General features: G+C 45.2%; 2 protein-coding genes across 2 annotated transcripts in view; one reads left to right on the top strand and one right to left on the bottom strand.

Annotated features, from left to right (window-relative positions):
• On the top strand, positions 1-8491 carry gtf2h2 (general transcription factor IIH, polypeptide 2). Its single transcript, XM_084180333.1, has 11 exons — positions 1-40; positions 2887-2990; positions 3492-3606; positions 3713-3799; positions 4017-4067; positions 4424-4478; positions 4729-4834; positions 5001-5091; positions 5406-5601; positions 5789-5959; positions 7692-8491. Exons 2-11 carry the CDS (start codon positions 2935-2937, stop codon positions 7943-7945), a joined length of 1182 nt encoding a protein of 393 aa, XP_084036459.1. The 5' UTR covers positions 1-40; positions 2887-2934; the 3' UTR covers positions 7946-8491.
• erap1b (endoplasmic reticulum aminopeptidase 1b) overlaps positions 8338-13928 on the bottom strand; it is a 24420-nt gene continuing 18829 nt past the window's right edge. Inside the window, exons 15-20 of the mRNA XM_084180329.1 lie at positions 13628-13784; positions 13247-13431; positions 12665-12826; positions 9948-10088; positions 9615-9696; positions 8338-9393 (exon numbers count right to left, since the gene is read on the bottom strand). Of these exons, the coding sequence (XP_084036455.1) occupies positions 9208-9393; positions 9615-9696; positions 9948-10088; positions 12665-12826; positions 13247-13431; positions 13628-13784 (913 nt within the window). The 3' untranslated portion in view covers positions 8338-9207. The remainder of the gene's footprint in view (positions 9394-9614; positions 9697-9947; positions 10089-12664; positions 12827-13246; positions 13432-13627; positions 13785-13928) is intronic.

Below are 13928 nucleotides of genomic sequence, written 5' to 3' on the forward strand. Positions count from 1 at the left end.
GCTGTTCTGTTACACCAAAGATGGTTGCTTCCGTCAGCAGGTATGAGAATGCTGTGTTTTTGTTTTAATCTTATTTGAATTTTTCTATTTCTGCATCATAGTAAACTAATGTACAATTATTAAGCATACGATTTAACAAATTTAGTCGAGGAACTAATGCATGAAATGGATTGTAGACGATTAACTTAGCAAAGCATTGGAATAACATCCGCCAGTTTCCCAGCAATGCGCAGCGACAGATAGGAGTTAGTTATAAAATATATTTGGCGCAGCTGAAGCAGAATCTTGGGTTTACAGGAGACGTTGAATATGGCGATTCTCCTTTAAACCCATTCAGTTTGCCATTCTCCAGCTTTTCAAGCTTAATGTCATAATACGTTTGGTACTTACCAAATAATGGAGTTTCGCTGAGCAACTAGTATTGTAATGCCATTACTGCCGTTGCGGCCGGTATGTACTTCCAAAAAATCTAAATACAAAGTTACATGCAACCGAAAAGAATCGTATTGTTTTTGAGAAAATGCCAAATCCAGCTCTTCTGCAACCCATCAATAACATCACTAATTACTGCCACGCGCTGATCCAGCAGCAGAACATGTCATTGATTTTATCACCTACAACAGTGTATGAACGTCATATCAATCTGTTTCACCCGCGCTACACGGAATGCAATAATATTTCATGTAAGTAGACAATATAGGGTACGTTTTTAAAGTTGTATATTTCTAAATTGATGTATAATTTTTTTTTTTTCATTTAGCAGACGCTCTTATCCAGAGCGACTTAGTTAGTGAGTGCATACATTTTTAATACTGGCCCCCCATGGGAATCGAACCCACAACCCTGGCGTTGCAAGCGCCATGCTCTACCAACTGAGCTACAGGGGACTTGTCATTTTATTACTAATATTGCAGGAGGTGCAAAAGTGGCATTTTTCGGTTGCATGTAACTTTTTATTTAGACCTTTTTGGGAAGTATGAGGCAGTAATGACGATACTGTTAGTTGCTCAGCGAAACTCCATTCTTCTTCCGAACGTATTTTGACATTATTAAGCTGGTGAATGGCAAGTTGAATGGCTGCTTCCTGGGTTTAAAGGAGAATCGCCATATTCAATTGCTACTTTGTACGCGCAGCAGATCGAGTGTTTGTGATTGTTTGCATAGCTACATTTCCCAACCAATATACATAATTGGTTCCAATTGGACTTGTATGGGAACGATGGCAGTTATGCTGTTATTGAAAATTATTTTATTTGCATGATAATGCCATTGTTTATAATCTAATACAGTGGGGGAAAAAAGTATTTAGTCAGCCACCAATTGTGCAAGTTCTCCCACTTAAAAAGATGAGAGGCCTGTAATTTTCATCATAGGTACACATCAACTATGACAGACAAAATGAGGGTCAATAACAAACGTTTCTCAATACTTTGTTACATACCCTTTGTTGGCAATGACACAGGTCAAACGTTTTCTGTAAGTCTTCACAAGGTTTTCACACACTTGCTGGTATTTTGGCCCATTCCTCCATGCAGATCTCCTCTAGAGCAGTGATGTTTTGGGGCTGTCGCTGGGCAACACAGACTTTCAACTCCCTCCAAATATTTTCTATGGGGTTGAGATCTGGAGACTGGCTAGGCCACTCCAGGACCTTGAAATGCTTCTTACGAAGCCACTCCTTCGTTGCCCAGGCGGTGTGTTTGGGATCATTGTCATGCTGAAAGACCCAGCCACGTTTCATCTTCAATGCCCTTGCTGATGGAAGGAGGTTTTCACTCAAAATCTCACGATACATGGCCCCATTAATTCTTTCCTTTACACGGATCAGTCGTCCTGGTCCCTTTGCAGAAAAACAGCCCCAAAGCATGATGTTTCCACCCCCATGCTTCACAGTAGGTATGGTGTTCTTTGGATGCAACTCAACATTCTTTGTCCTCCAAACACGACGAGTTGAGTTTTTACCAAAAAGTTCTATTTTGGTTTCATCTGACCATATGACATTCTCCCAATCCTCTTCTGGATCATCCAAATGCACTCTAGCAAACTTCAGATGGGCCTGGACATGTACTGGCTTAAGCAGGGGGACACGTCTGGCACTGCAGGATTTGAGTCCCTGGCGGCCTAGTGTGTTACTGATGGTAGGCTTTGTTACTTTGGTCCCAGCTCTCTGCAGGTCATTCACTAGGTCCCCCCGTGTGGTTCTGGGATTTTTGCTCACCGTTCTTGTGATCATTTTGACCCCACAGGGTGAGATCTTGCGTGGAGCCCCAGATCGAGGGAGATTATCAGTGGTCTTGTATGTCTTCCATTTCCTAATAATTGCTCCCACTGTTGATTTCTTCAAACCAAGCTGCTTACCTATTGCAGATTCAGTCTTCCCAGCCTGATGCAGGTCTACAATTTTGTTTCTGGTGTCCTTTGACAGCTCTTTGGTCTTGGCCATAGTGGAGTTTGGAGTGTGACTGTTTGAGGTTGTGGACAAGTGTCTTTTATACTGATAACAGGTTCAAACAGGCGCCATTAATACAGGTAACGAGTGGAGGACAGAGGAGCCTCTTAAAGAAGAAGTTACAGGTCTGTGAGAGCCAGAAATCTTGTTTGTTTGTAGGTGACCAAATACTTATTTTCCACCATAATTTGCAAATAAATTCATTAAAAATCCTACAATGTGATTTTCTGGAAAAAAAATTCTCAATTTGTCTGTCATAGTTGACGTGTACCTATGATGAAAATTACAGGCCTCTCTCATCTTTTTAAGTGGGAGAACTTGCACAATTGGTGGCTGACTAAATACTTTTTTCCCCCACTGTAGCTACATCTAGCTAATAGCTACGAAGCGTTGCAACTTTTTTAAACCTTCTAATTTCCCTCTTGTCACTTCTACAGATACTTTAGTTTTTGATTGAACTGCATTTGGAGGTTGACTCAATCAAGATGGACGAAGAGCCAGAGAGAGCCAAGCGTTGGGAGGGTGGTTATGAGCGAACATGGTAAGGCGATCACTAAACATACATTTAGGATGAATATAGTTATTGGACTGTGTGTGTTTTTGTAGTTGCTCTTCACCTGCATTGTGGGAGGCTCGATTGTCAACCAATCATTAGGGTGTTATTGTTTGACCCAAGCGAACATGACCAAAGACGTGACTGAAACAGGAACCAATTTGCTGCAATTCATGAGTGGCCCACATTGAATAAATACACGTGATTGAGGCTCTTGCTCACTAATTGGTTGTATAATGTACACATATGAATTTAGTTTGTGTGTTGGAGACATGCTTTCTTCAACATTTTATAAAGAACATTTGATAAAGAATGGCAACACTGCCATGTTAATCTGAGCCTTGCTGTTGAAAAAACACATTAGTGTCCGACTTTCGGCTGTCGCAGATGCACCTCCCCCGACTTCACTCCTCGACTTTGGTCTACAGTTTGCTGCTTTAGCCTTACCACTCAAACGCGGACACTGACTGACTGACTCTGTCCACATAGGGAGATCTTGAAGGAGGATGAGTCTGGATCTCTCAAAGCCACTGTGGAGGAAATCCTTTTCCAGGCCAAAAGGAAAAGGGTGTTCGAGAGCCATGGACAAGTTCGGCTTGGGATGGTGAGTTGATCCCTACCCTCTATTTGCCTTCTCAGTTGCCATGGTACTTGCTCTGTAAGGTAATGATGGGAATACTACAATAACACTACAATGTCATGTGTTTCAGATGCGTCACCTGTACGTGGTGATTGACACCTCTAGAACCATGGAAGACCAGGACCTGAAACCCAACCGCCTCACCTCTACACTCAAGGTGAGGAATAGGAAGAGGGAAGAGGGGCGAGGAAGAGGGTGAACGAGGATGAGGAGGAAGAGGGGCGAGGAAGAGGGTGAACGAGTATGTGGGGGGTCTGGGCGGAGGAGGAGGAGGAGGAGGAGGAAGAAGAGGAGGAGGAGGAATCAAAATACTTGTGAAACATATGGAGCTGAAAAATATTTAGTGAATGTTTTCTCTCTCTTCAAACCTGCAGCTGGTGGAATATTTCGTAGAGGAATACTTTGACCAGAACCCCATCAGTCAGGTAGGCCGTCATTCCACCATTCATTTAGAGTGGGTTTTGTTGGCCCACTGTCATTCATTCCTGAGTGTTTGTCTAAGTAATCAGGCTACATAAGCAGTCCTCGGAGCCTGGTTCATCTCTAGGTTTCTTCTCAGGTTCCTGCCTTCTAGGGAGTTTTTCCACTGCATCTGCGTCGCTTGCTCTTTGAGGGTTTAGGCTGGGTATCTGTAAAGCACTTTGTGACAACTGCTCATGTAAAAAGGGCTTTATGAAATACATTTGATTGATTGCTACGTCAGTGATGGTGTTGTCGTCCTCCTACTATGGTCTAATAAGCTAAGAGAACTTAGTCCCTCCTATGGTCTCCTCCGCTTCAGGTGGGCATCATCACCACCAAGAACAAGAGAGCGGAGAAGCTGACTGACCTGGCAGGTGAGTGAGCACCATGACCCCACCAGGGGTCAGATGTCAGCCCTGGGTCATTCTACTAGGTGTCCGATTTTCCCTAAGCTTATTCAATTCAATATAAGTGCTGTACATTTTTGCATATTAAAATAGTTTTCATTTTTATAGATGTATTTTACATTGTAGGCATAAGTTTGTGGCGTGCTGGTGTTTTGAGTGTGCGTGTAAGTTATGTGCTGGTTACAATTCTGCTAACAGTGGGGTATTCTATCCACAGGGAACCCAAAGAAACACATCGATGCCCTGAAGAAAGCAAAGGACTCTACATGTGGGGGGGAACCCTCTCTATATAACTCCCTCAGCCTGGCCATGCAGACACTCAAGTATGCTCCCTGTGCGTGCGTGCGTGCGTGCGTGCGTGCGTGCGTGCGTGCGTGCGTGTGTGTGTGTGTGTATCCATATACTTTTTTTGGTCCCAAGATGTATGATCCACTTTTCTCAATTTTTTTTAAAATCACCATCACCCTCTCCTTCTATCTCTCTCCTCAGACACATGCCAGGCCACAGCAGCAGGGAAGTCCTCATCATCTTCAGCAGCCTCACCACATGTGACCCGGCTAACATCTACGAGCTGGTCAAGGTAACAGCAGATCTGGATGTCTCCCTCTCTGTCTCTGTCTCTATCACTTTCTCGTGCTCTCTATCTGTCTTATGTTTCTCTCTCACTTTCCCTCTCCCCAGATGTTTTTCTCTCTGGTGTTTTGTCTCATGTAGAAACTAGAAACTCTGGTAGTTTCTATGTGGTCTTTCTCCTGGTGTCTCCCTGATCTCTCCCTGGTGTCTCCCTGGTGTCTCTCTGATCTCTCACTGATCTCTCCCTGGTGTCTCCCTGATCTCTTCTCTAAGTCTCACATTTCACATCTCTGGTGTTTTCTCTGTTCTCTCTATAATAAGACTCTGAAGGCGCTGAAGATCCGTGTGTCTGTGATTGGCCTGTCAGCCGAGGTGCGTGTCTGCACCGTGCTCACCAGAGAGACCGGGGGGTCGTACCATGTGATCCTGGATGAGAGCCACTTCAGGGAGCTGCTGTCGTTTCACGTGAAGCCTCCTCCCGCTACCTCCTCCTCTGAGTGCTCCCTCATACGCATGGGTCAGACACACACACACAGAGCTTCACCACATAGACTGGCTCAGTCCTTAGCGCACACACCGTTATTCCTGATATCTCCAGTGTTTCCATTCTCTCTCTCTCTCTCTCTCTCTCTCTCTCTCTCTCTCTCTCTCTCTCTCTCTCTCTCTCTCTCTCTCTCTCTCTCTCTCTCTCTCCGTCTCTCCAGGTTTCCCTCAGCACACCATAGCCTCTCTATCAGACCAGGATGCCAAGCCTTCTTTCAGCCAGGCTCATCTAGACAGCACTAGTGGTGGTCCCGGTCTGTCTATGGGAGGGTATTTCTGTCCACAGTGCCAGGCCAAGTACACTGAGCTACCTGTCGAGTGTAAAGTCTGTGGTACGTGGTGTCTAGCTGAGTGTAAAGTCTGTGGTATGTGGTGTCTAGCTGAGTGTAAAGTCTGTGGTATGTGGTGTCTAGCTGAGTGTAAAGTATGTGGTATGTGGTGTCTAGCTGAGTGTAAAGTATGTGGTGTCTAGCTGAGTGTAAAGTATGTGGTGTCTAGCTGAGTGTAAAGTATGTGGTGTCTAGCTGAGTGTAAAGTATGTGGTGTCTAGCTGAGTGTAAAGTATGTGGTGTCTAGTTGAGTGTAAAGTCTGTGGTGTCTAGCTGAGTGTAAAGTCTGTGGTGTCTAGCTGAGTGTAAAGTATGTGGTGTCTAGCTGAGTGTAAAATCTGTGGTGTCTAGCTGAGTGTAAAGTATGTGGTATGTGGTGTCTAGCTGAGTGTAAAGTATGTGGTGCGTGGTGTCTAGCTGAGTGTAAAGTATGTGGTGTCTAGCTGAGTGTAAAGTATGTGGTACGTGGTGTCTAGCTGAGTGTAAAGTATGTGGTACGTGGTGTCTAGCTGAGTATAACGTCTGTGGTACGTGGTGTCTAGCTGAGTGTAAAGTCTGGTGTCTAGCTGTGTGTAAAGTCTGTGGTATGTGGTGTCTAGCTGAGTGTAAAGTGTGGTGTCTAGCTGAGTGTAAAGTATGTGGTGTGTGGTGTCTAGCTGAGTGTAAAGTCTGTGGTACGTGGTGTCTAGCTGAGTGTAAAGTATGTGGTACGTGGTGTCTAGCTGAGTGTAAAGTCTGCAGTGTCTAGCTGAGTGTAACGTCTGTGGTACGTGGTGTCTAGCTGAGTGTAACGTCTGGTACAGGTGTCTAACTGAGTGTAACGTCTGGTACAGGTATCTAACTGAGTGTAAAGTCTGTGGTACGTGGTGTCTAGCTGAGTGTAAAGTCTGTGGTACGTGGTGTCTAGCTGAGTGTAACGTCTGTGGTGTCTAGCTGAGTGTAACGTCTGTGGTGTCTAGCTGAGTGTAACGTCTGGTACAGGTATCTAACTGAGTGTAAAGTCTGTGGTACGTGGTGTCTAGCTGAGTGTAAAGTATGTGGTATGTTGTGTCTAGCTGAGTGTAAAGTATGTGGTATGTTGTGTCTAGCTGAGTGTACAGTCTGTGGTACGTGGTGTCTAGCTGAGTGTAAAGTATGTGGTACGTGGTGTCTAGCTGAGTGTAAAGTCTGGTACAGGTGTCTAACTGAGTGTAAAGTATGTGGTACGTGGTGTCTAACTGAGTGTAAAGTATGTGGTACGTGGTGTCTGAGTGTAAAGTCTGTGGTACGTGGTGTCTAACTGAGTGTAAAGTATGTGGTACGTGGTGTCTAGCTGAGTGTAAAGTCTGTGGTACGTGGTGTCTAACTGAGTGTAAAGTCTATGGTACGTGGTGTCTAGCTGAGTGTAAAGTCTGTGGTACGTGGTGTCTAACTGAGTGTAAAGTCTATGGTACGTGGTGTCTAGCTGAGTGTAAAGTCTGTGGTGCGTGGTGTCTAGCTGAGTGTATGTCCCAATAGTCTGTCCTTCATCAGTGCAGTCGTTCACTACTTCCCACACATTCTGAAGCATTGGTTTGCTGTAGGCATGGGGGGCTAGAGGGACTTTCTTATAACAGTAACTTCCTTTCAAATTGGGAAGTGAACAAGTGCACACTTCTGGAGAAAGGGGATATGTTGGGAAGTGTGTACATAAATTGAGATGACCAATGTATGTGTGTGACAGAAGTGTGACCTAAAGTGTGTGTGTGTTCTCCAGGACTGACACTTGTCTCCGCTCCTCACCTGGCCCGCTCCTTCCACCACCTCTTCCCCTTGGAGGCCTTCCAGGAGGACCGCCTGGAGCTGCTCCACAGAAAGAGGTTCTGTGAAGCCTGCCAGGGGGAGCTGAAAGACAAAAGTGTGTTCACGTGTCCGTCGTGCAGCAGTGTGTTCTGTGTGGAATGTGACCTGTTCATCCACGACACGCTGCACTGCTGCCCCTCCTGCATCCACAGCCGCAGTGCCCCCTGAGATGCTCTGCTCAAAAGCACTGCACTATATAGGGAATATGTAGGATATATATATATAGAGAGAACCTCAGACAAGGACCAATATACCTGCACACACTTTTTAAAGATGTTTACTCATTTGGAGGGCCTTCAGTGCTTTGGGCCCTTCCTCAATTTACCTCTGTGGAGTTTTGTGTGGCTAGGAAATTCAGAATTGACTTTGGGGCGTATTGTTTGGAGTTGTCCTGTATCCAGGCTGAGGACTGACTTTACCTCAATGATGGTTGGAGTGAGATGGAACTGCTGAAACTCTGTTGAGCATCGATATCACCGGCTGGCTAGTGCCTGACAGCTCTGGCGGCAGCATAGACTGGACCAAACCTTTTCAATAAACTTCAGCTCTTTGTAGAGAGATCTTATTGGATGTTCTCTTTATTCATTTAGACTTGTCTGTCTGTCCCCATCTCTTAGCCAGAGCCTTCCGATAAATGACAGGGTTTACAATCAATATTTTTCATTCAGTATTTTAACAAAATACAGATTCTTGTCAACATTTAATTTTTTTTTTTTTTAAAGGGCGTCGTCCGAGATCAAAGTACATGTGTAAAAAATAAATAGCATGTACCGCAACTCTATTGAGACATTCTGAAGCCAAATCATTACAGCATAAATGCAGCAAGATCAGCAAAAACACACTCAAAACAAGTGGGCCAACAAATGCAACAGAAGGAGCATCCTCTGAGGTGCAGGACTATGCTGTTTCTCCTGGGAACAGTAACCAAGACAACGCTTATGTGGAGGAAATCTCCTGGGGGTTATGATCCCCTAACAAGTGGGGATAACCACTATATTAAAACACTCACAAATATTTATGCTGACAGTATTGCAAAATAAATTCATCACAAAAGAAAACGACAAACTGAGTCGTAGTCATGTCTGTTTAAGGTTGAGGTGAGGATAACTGATTAACCGAGTCAATTCGTATAAATTTGGGGAAAAAAAGGTTTACGGTCTTAGCCATGGGCCGACCTTTGTTTCAGACAGAAGTGTAATATCCAGTGTTACCAACACTGCTCAATGCAGTGAGGAAATATTATTATTTAAAGGTGAGTCGAGACTGACTAATCTACAAATCATCTTGCATCATAAATAACTACTCAATATTATTTCTACATCAGTCAGTCAGTCAGTCACAGTTGACGCATAATACATCCCAGTTTTGATGCTCTCGAACATGGCCATAATCATCCTCTGCCCTGTGAGAGGCCTGTACTACATCGAGGTCTATAGGTCCTCATGGTCCTGTCTCTCTGTCCTGGCTCCCTGGGCCTGTCTGTCCAGCCAGGCCTGTAGCTGGGGCAGGTGCTTGTCCATCCAGCGGATGTTCTCCTCGATGCTCTCGTACGTCTGCTGGATACACCTCAGGCCAGAACCTGTCTCCTCAGACAGAGAGTCAAAGAACCCGCGCACCTGGTGGGAGGAGACATGTAGACGGCTTAGAATAGATCTTTAAAAGTTATTTGTAGGCCTACATATCTACTGTATACAGCGGAGGGTGAGCACACACCGACACACCAGTAATACTACGACAGTGGAATGGTTATTACAGCTGACAATACTACTATTTAGCTACGTAACATGAGGTAATAGTAGCGGTATTATCAAACCCCAGAGAGTAGACAGACTCTTACCTCATCCAGCATCTCCCTGGTGGAGTACTGGTTGGTCACACCAGTCACCATGCCTGAGATAGAGTGGGACCCCAGGTCAAACCTACAGGTCAAAAGGTCATGGGGTAAACAGACACTTAAAGAGAAAGTTCCAACTTTATGCCAATTGCCAGCAACGCAACTGCGGTAATAACCAATCAGAGGGAGGGTTTTGCTTGCTAGCTTTGACACAGTGCTGGACAGGCTAACAGCCAACATTGTGCTTTGCGTGCTGTTCGGAAGATACACCCATGAGGGGAGATCTCGGTGAAGGTAGTTTCTACTATAACCACAGCATAAGATTATCAGACTCACTTCTTCACCAGTGTGTGCCAGTTCTGTCTGAGGAAGTCCCAGGCCAGCTTGTACCCTTTGGGGTTCCTGCTGACAGAGATGACCACGTGAGGAAGGTCCTGAGTCTTCATCACCTCACCTGCAAGACTCTGCTCCATTAACCTGGGAGGGAGAAAGGAAGGGAGAGGGTGGGGGAGACAGGGGTGAGAGGGTGGGGGAGACAGGGGTGAGAGGGAGTGGGGGGGTGAGATGGGGAGGCGGGGAGGCGGGAGGGAGAGAGTCCTTAACTGTTTATCTTAAATCCTTAAAGCTACAGTACAATATATAACTTTTTGGGCGACCCGACCAAATTCACATAGAAATGTGAGTTATAGATCTTTCATTCTCATTGAAAGCAAGTCTAAGAAGCGGTAGATCTGTTCTATGTGCGCTATTTCTATGCTTCCCGTTCTGAAGTTTGGTTTTTGCGTCTTTTACTTTCGGTTTTGTACACCAGCTTCAAACAGCTGAAAATACAATATTTTTGGTTATGGAAAATATATTTCACAGTGGTTTAGATGGTACAATGACTCTCTACACTATACATGCTTGTTTTGTCACATCAACAGAAATTATTCTAATTTTAGCACCCAGGAGGGAGGAGCGGTTTCTGCATAGTGCGGCTTTAATAGTCTATTGACGCACCCGTGCATCAATCTAATTAACATAATACAAAACCCTCATCAAAATCCATCCATTTAAACTAGAGACACACTCTCCCTCCTCTCTCTCTTCTCCTTTCCTCTCCCTGCTCTCTCCCTCCCCCTAACGTACACTATATATACAAAAGTATGTGGACACCCCTTGAAATTAGTTGTTTCAGCTATTTCAGCCACACCCGTTGCTGACAGGTGTATAAAATCGAGCACTCCGTAGAAAAACATTGGCAGTTGAACAGAACGGGACCGACAAGTGCTGAAATGCACAGCACGTAAAGATTGTCTGTCCTCGGTTGCAACACTCACTACTGTGATCCAAACTGCCTCTGGAAGCAACGTCAAGAACTGTTCGTCGGGAGCTTCATGAAATTGATTTCCATGGCTGAGCAGCCGCACACAAGCCTAAGATCACCATTGCGCAATGCCAATCGTCGGCTGGAGTTGGACTCTGGAGCAGTGGAAACGCATTCTCTGGAGTAATGAATCACGCTTCACCATCTGGCAGTCCGACGGACGAATTTGGTGGTTTGGTGGATGCCAGGAGAACGCTACCTGCCCCAATGCATAGTGCCAACTGTAAAGTTTGGTGGAGGAGGAATAATGGTCTGGGGCTAGGCCCCTTAGTTCCAATGAAGTGAAATCGTAACGCTACAGCATACAATGACATTCTAGACGATTCTGTGCTTCCAACTTTGTGGCAACAGTTTGGGGAAGGCCCTTTCCTGTTTCAGCATCACAATGCCTCCGTGCATAAAGCGAGGTCCATACAGAAATGGTTTGTCGAGATTGGTGTGGAAGAACTTGACTGGCCTGCACAGAGCCCTGACCTCAACCCCATCGAACACCTTTGGGATGAATTGGAACGCTGACTGCGGGCCTAATCGCTCAACATTAGTGTCCAACCTCACTAATGCTCTTGTGGCTGAATGGAGCAAGTCCTTGCAGCAATGTTCCAACATCAAGCCTTCCCAGAAGAGTGGAGGCTGTTATAGCAGCAAAAGGGGGACCAACTCCATATTAATGCCCATGATTTTGGAATTAGATGTTTGGCAACATACTTTTGGCCATGTAGTGTATCTGTTTTTTTTTGCATGGGATGTGTCTCAATCCACCGCATCCACCTATGTCGGCCTTCCGCATCTGCGGTGGAAAGTGGCAAAGCTAAATCACTGTTTGTCAGACCAGGAGACCTCCCAAAAAATGGTATTCTCATGAAAACATAGCGTCACGTAACGGTGAGACTCTCACGAACACAATGGTGTTCTCAGTTTTGCTCTATGACCCCCACAAACCCCACAGGACTCGTCTGAAGTTGGTACCGTCAATGTGCCAACTTCTGTTTGTAGCGTCCGGACCGTTTGGGCTACAAACTAACGTGACCCCACTGTGGAAAGGGGAGATTCTCACAAACACGATGGCATTTTCCGTTTTGCTGACCATAACTGTCACGGGACTTGTCTGAAGGTAACCTGGTACCAGTTTAAAACATTTATGGAAGTATGAAGGTAGTTTTGTGCCAACATAAAAAGGGGTTAAATGTGTGAAAAAACTAAATATTTCCTGATGTTTCGTATATCTCCTAGATATAGGGCAGACAATATCCTTATGTTTTTTTTTTTTTTTACTGTCTGTTTTTCCATTTATGAATGTTATTCAATGTGTTTCTACGAGCTTTAGTAGTAAAGGCCAAATTCTAGTTTCTTGATACTTTCAGGGGTCCTAAATTTGATAAATGATCCATGGTGTGACGCCACCCCAAAGGCTTAGACGTTTAGCATTTTTTATGCAATACAGAGCAGCAAGAAAATATTGAAATGTTTTAGTCATTTAGCAGACGCTAAGATCCAGTGCATAATTTTTTTTTCTTTTTTCATACTGGCCCCCCGTGGGATTTGAACCCACAACCCTGGCGTTGCAAGCACCATGCTCTACCAACTGAGCTACACGGTGCCCAGTATAAATAGCTGAGTTGAGAGGAAGAAAGAGAAAACAGAGGAGAGATAGTTCTGCGTGCTGTAAGCAGGAGCGATGTTAACCCACCGCTGTAGCTTGTGTTGCAGAGGGCTGATGGACAGGGCAGACTTGATGCGGCTCTTGACAGATGTGTGCAGCGAATGGCGGTACTTCTCAAAGAGGAAGTCCCACCCCTCGGGGTCACGAGCACCAATGGCAAACACCGCCAAGCTGACATCACTGGGGAGACTGAGGAAGAAGAGAGAGAGAGAGGGGATTGAGCTGAAGCAATATCCCAACACTCTAGCATGGTCTCCGTCTCTTCTCTCTTTCCCTTCAGGACAACGGATAGCTGTAAGGACTGGACAGAGGTTTACTTGCACCTGTCAAGTCCCTTCAGAGGTCAAAATGGAAAGGAGACAAGGGATATACGATTTTTGGAATCTAGACAGAGATGTCCACGTTAAGAGGGGTTATCATACAGAGGCCTAAATAATGTGGTTTTAACCAATCAGCATTCAGGATTAGACCCACCCATTGTATAACGATTAATAATGAGGTAGACGTTGTCATGTAGGTGTTTACTTGACTCCTAGTGATCCCCGCAATAACTGCCTCTCTGGGATTAAAAATGTTTATTTAATTGAATTGAATGGTTTGACCTCTGACCTCATGTTGCCGTCGGAGGCCCTCCACTTGTTGAAGAGGTGTGTGGCGGTAGCGACACAGGGGGGGTGGTTCCTGACAGAGCCGAACAGCAGCAGGTAGCTCCTTAGAACCCTCTGGGAAACAGACCCCTCGTCACTCCACGTCTGACGGTCTATCAAACCCCGGAACAGCTCCACGATGTAGCCCTGACAAACAGATATTTTATCTCTACTCAATCAATTCAAATGTATTGATAAAGCTCTTTTTACATCAACAGTTGTCACAAAGTGCTTATACAGAAACCCGGGCCTAGACCCCAAAGAGCAAGCAGAAGCACAGTGACAAAGCTCTGTCAAAAAACTCTGGAAGGAAGAAACCTCAAGAGGAACCGGACTCTCTTACCTTCATCTGGTTCTCCAGACCCTCCATGTCTCTCTTCTCCATTAGTTTGTAGAGAGGAACCAGCTCACCCAGACCCTGAGTGACAGGCATGATGTCTGTCTCCTTGGACAGATACAGGGACAGGTCCAGGGCTGTGTCCAGTCCAACCTTACCCACACTGGGGGGACACAGACAAGCTCACTCAACCCACTCATCTGAAGACATTTTGAATGTGTACCACGTCTAACCTAACCAATTTTTTACAAAAATGTTTTGACTGCGTACCATTAGGGTTGTAGCGGTCATGAAATTGTCAGCCTGT

The sequence above is a fragment of the Coregonus lavaretus genome (genome assembly GCF_964263955.1).
Source record: "Coregonus lavaretus genome assembly, chromosome: 17".
NCBI lineage: Eukaryota > Metazoa > Chordata > Actinopteri > Salmoniformes > Salmonidae > Coregonus > Coregonus lavaretus.

Excerpts from the sequence above, each read along its gene's own strand:
- gtf2h2 (XM_084180333.1), top strand. The coding sequence starts at position 2,935 with ATGGACGAAGAGCCAGAGAGAGCCAAGCGTTGGGAGGGTGGTTATGAG. Across the intron at positions 4,479-4,728 it reads GAAGCTGACTGACCTGGCAG|GGAACCCAAAGAAACACATC; the intron begins GTGAGTGAGCAC and ends TTCTATCCACAG. Across the intron at positions 4,835-5,000 it reads CTGGCCATGCAGACACTCAA|ACACATGCCAGGCCACAGCA; the intron begins GTATGCTCCCTG and ends CTCTCTCCTCAG.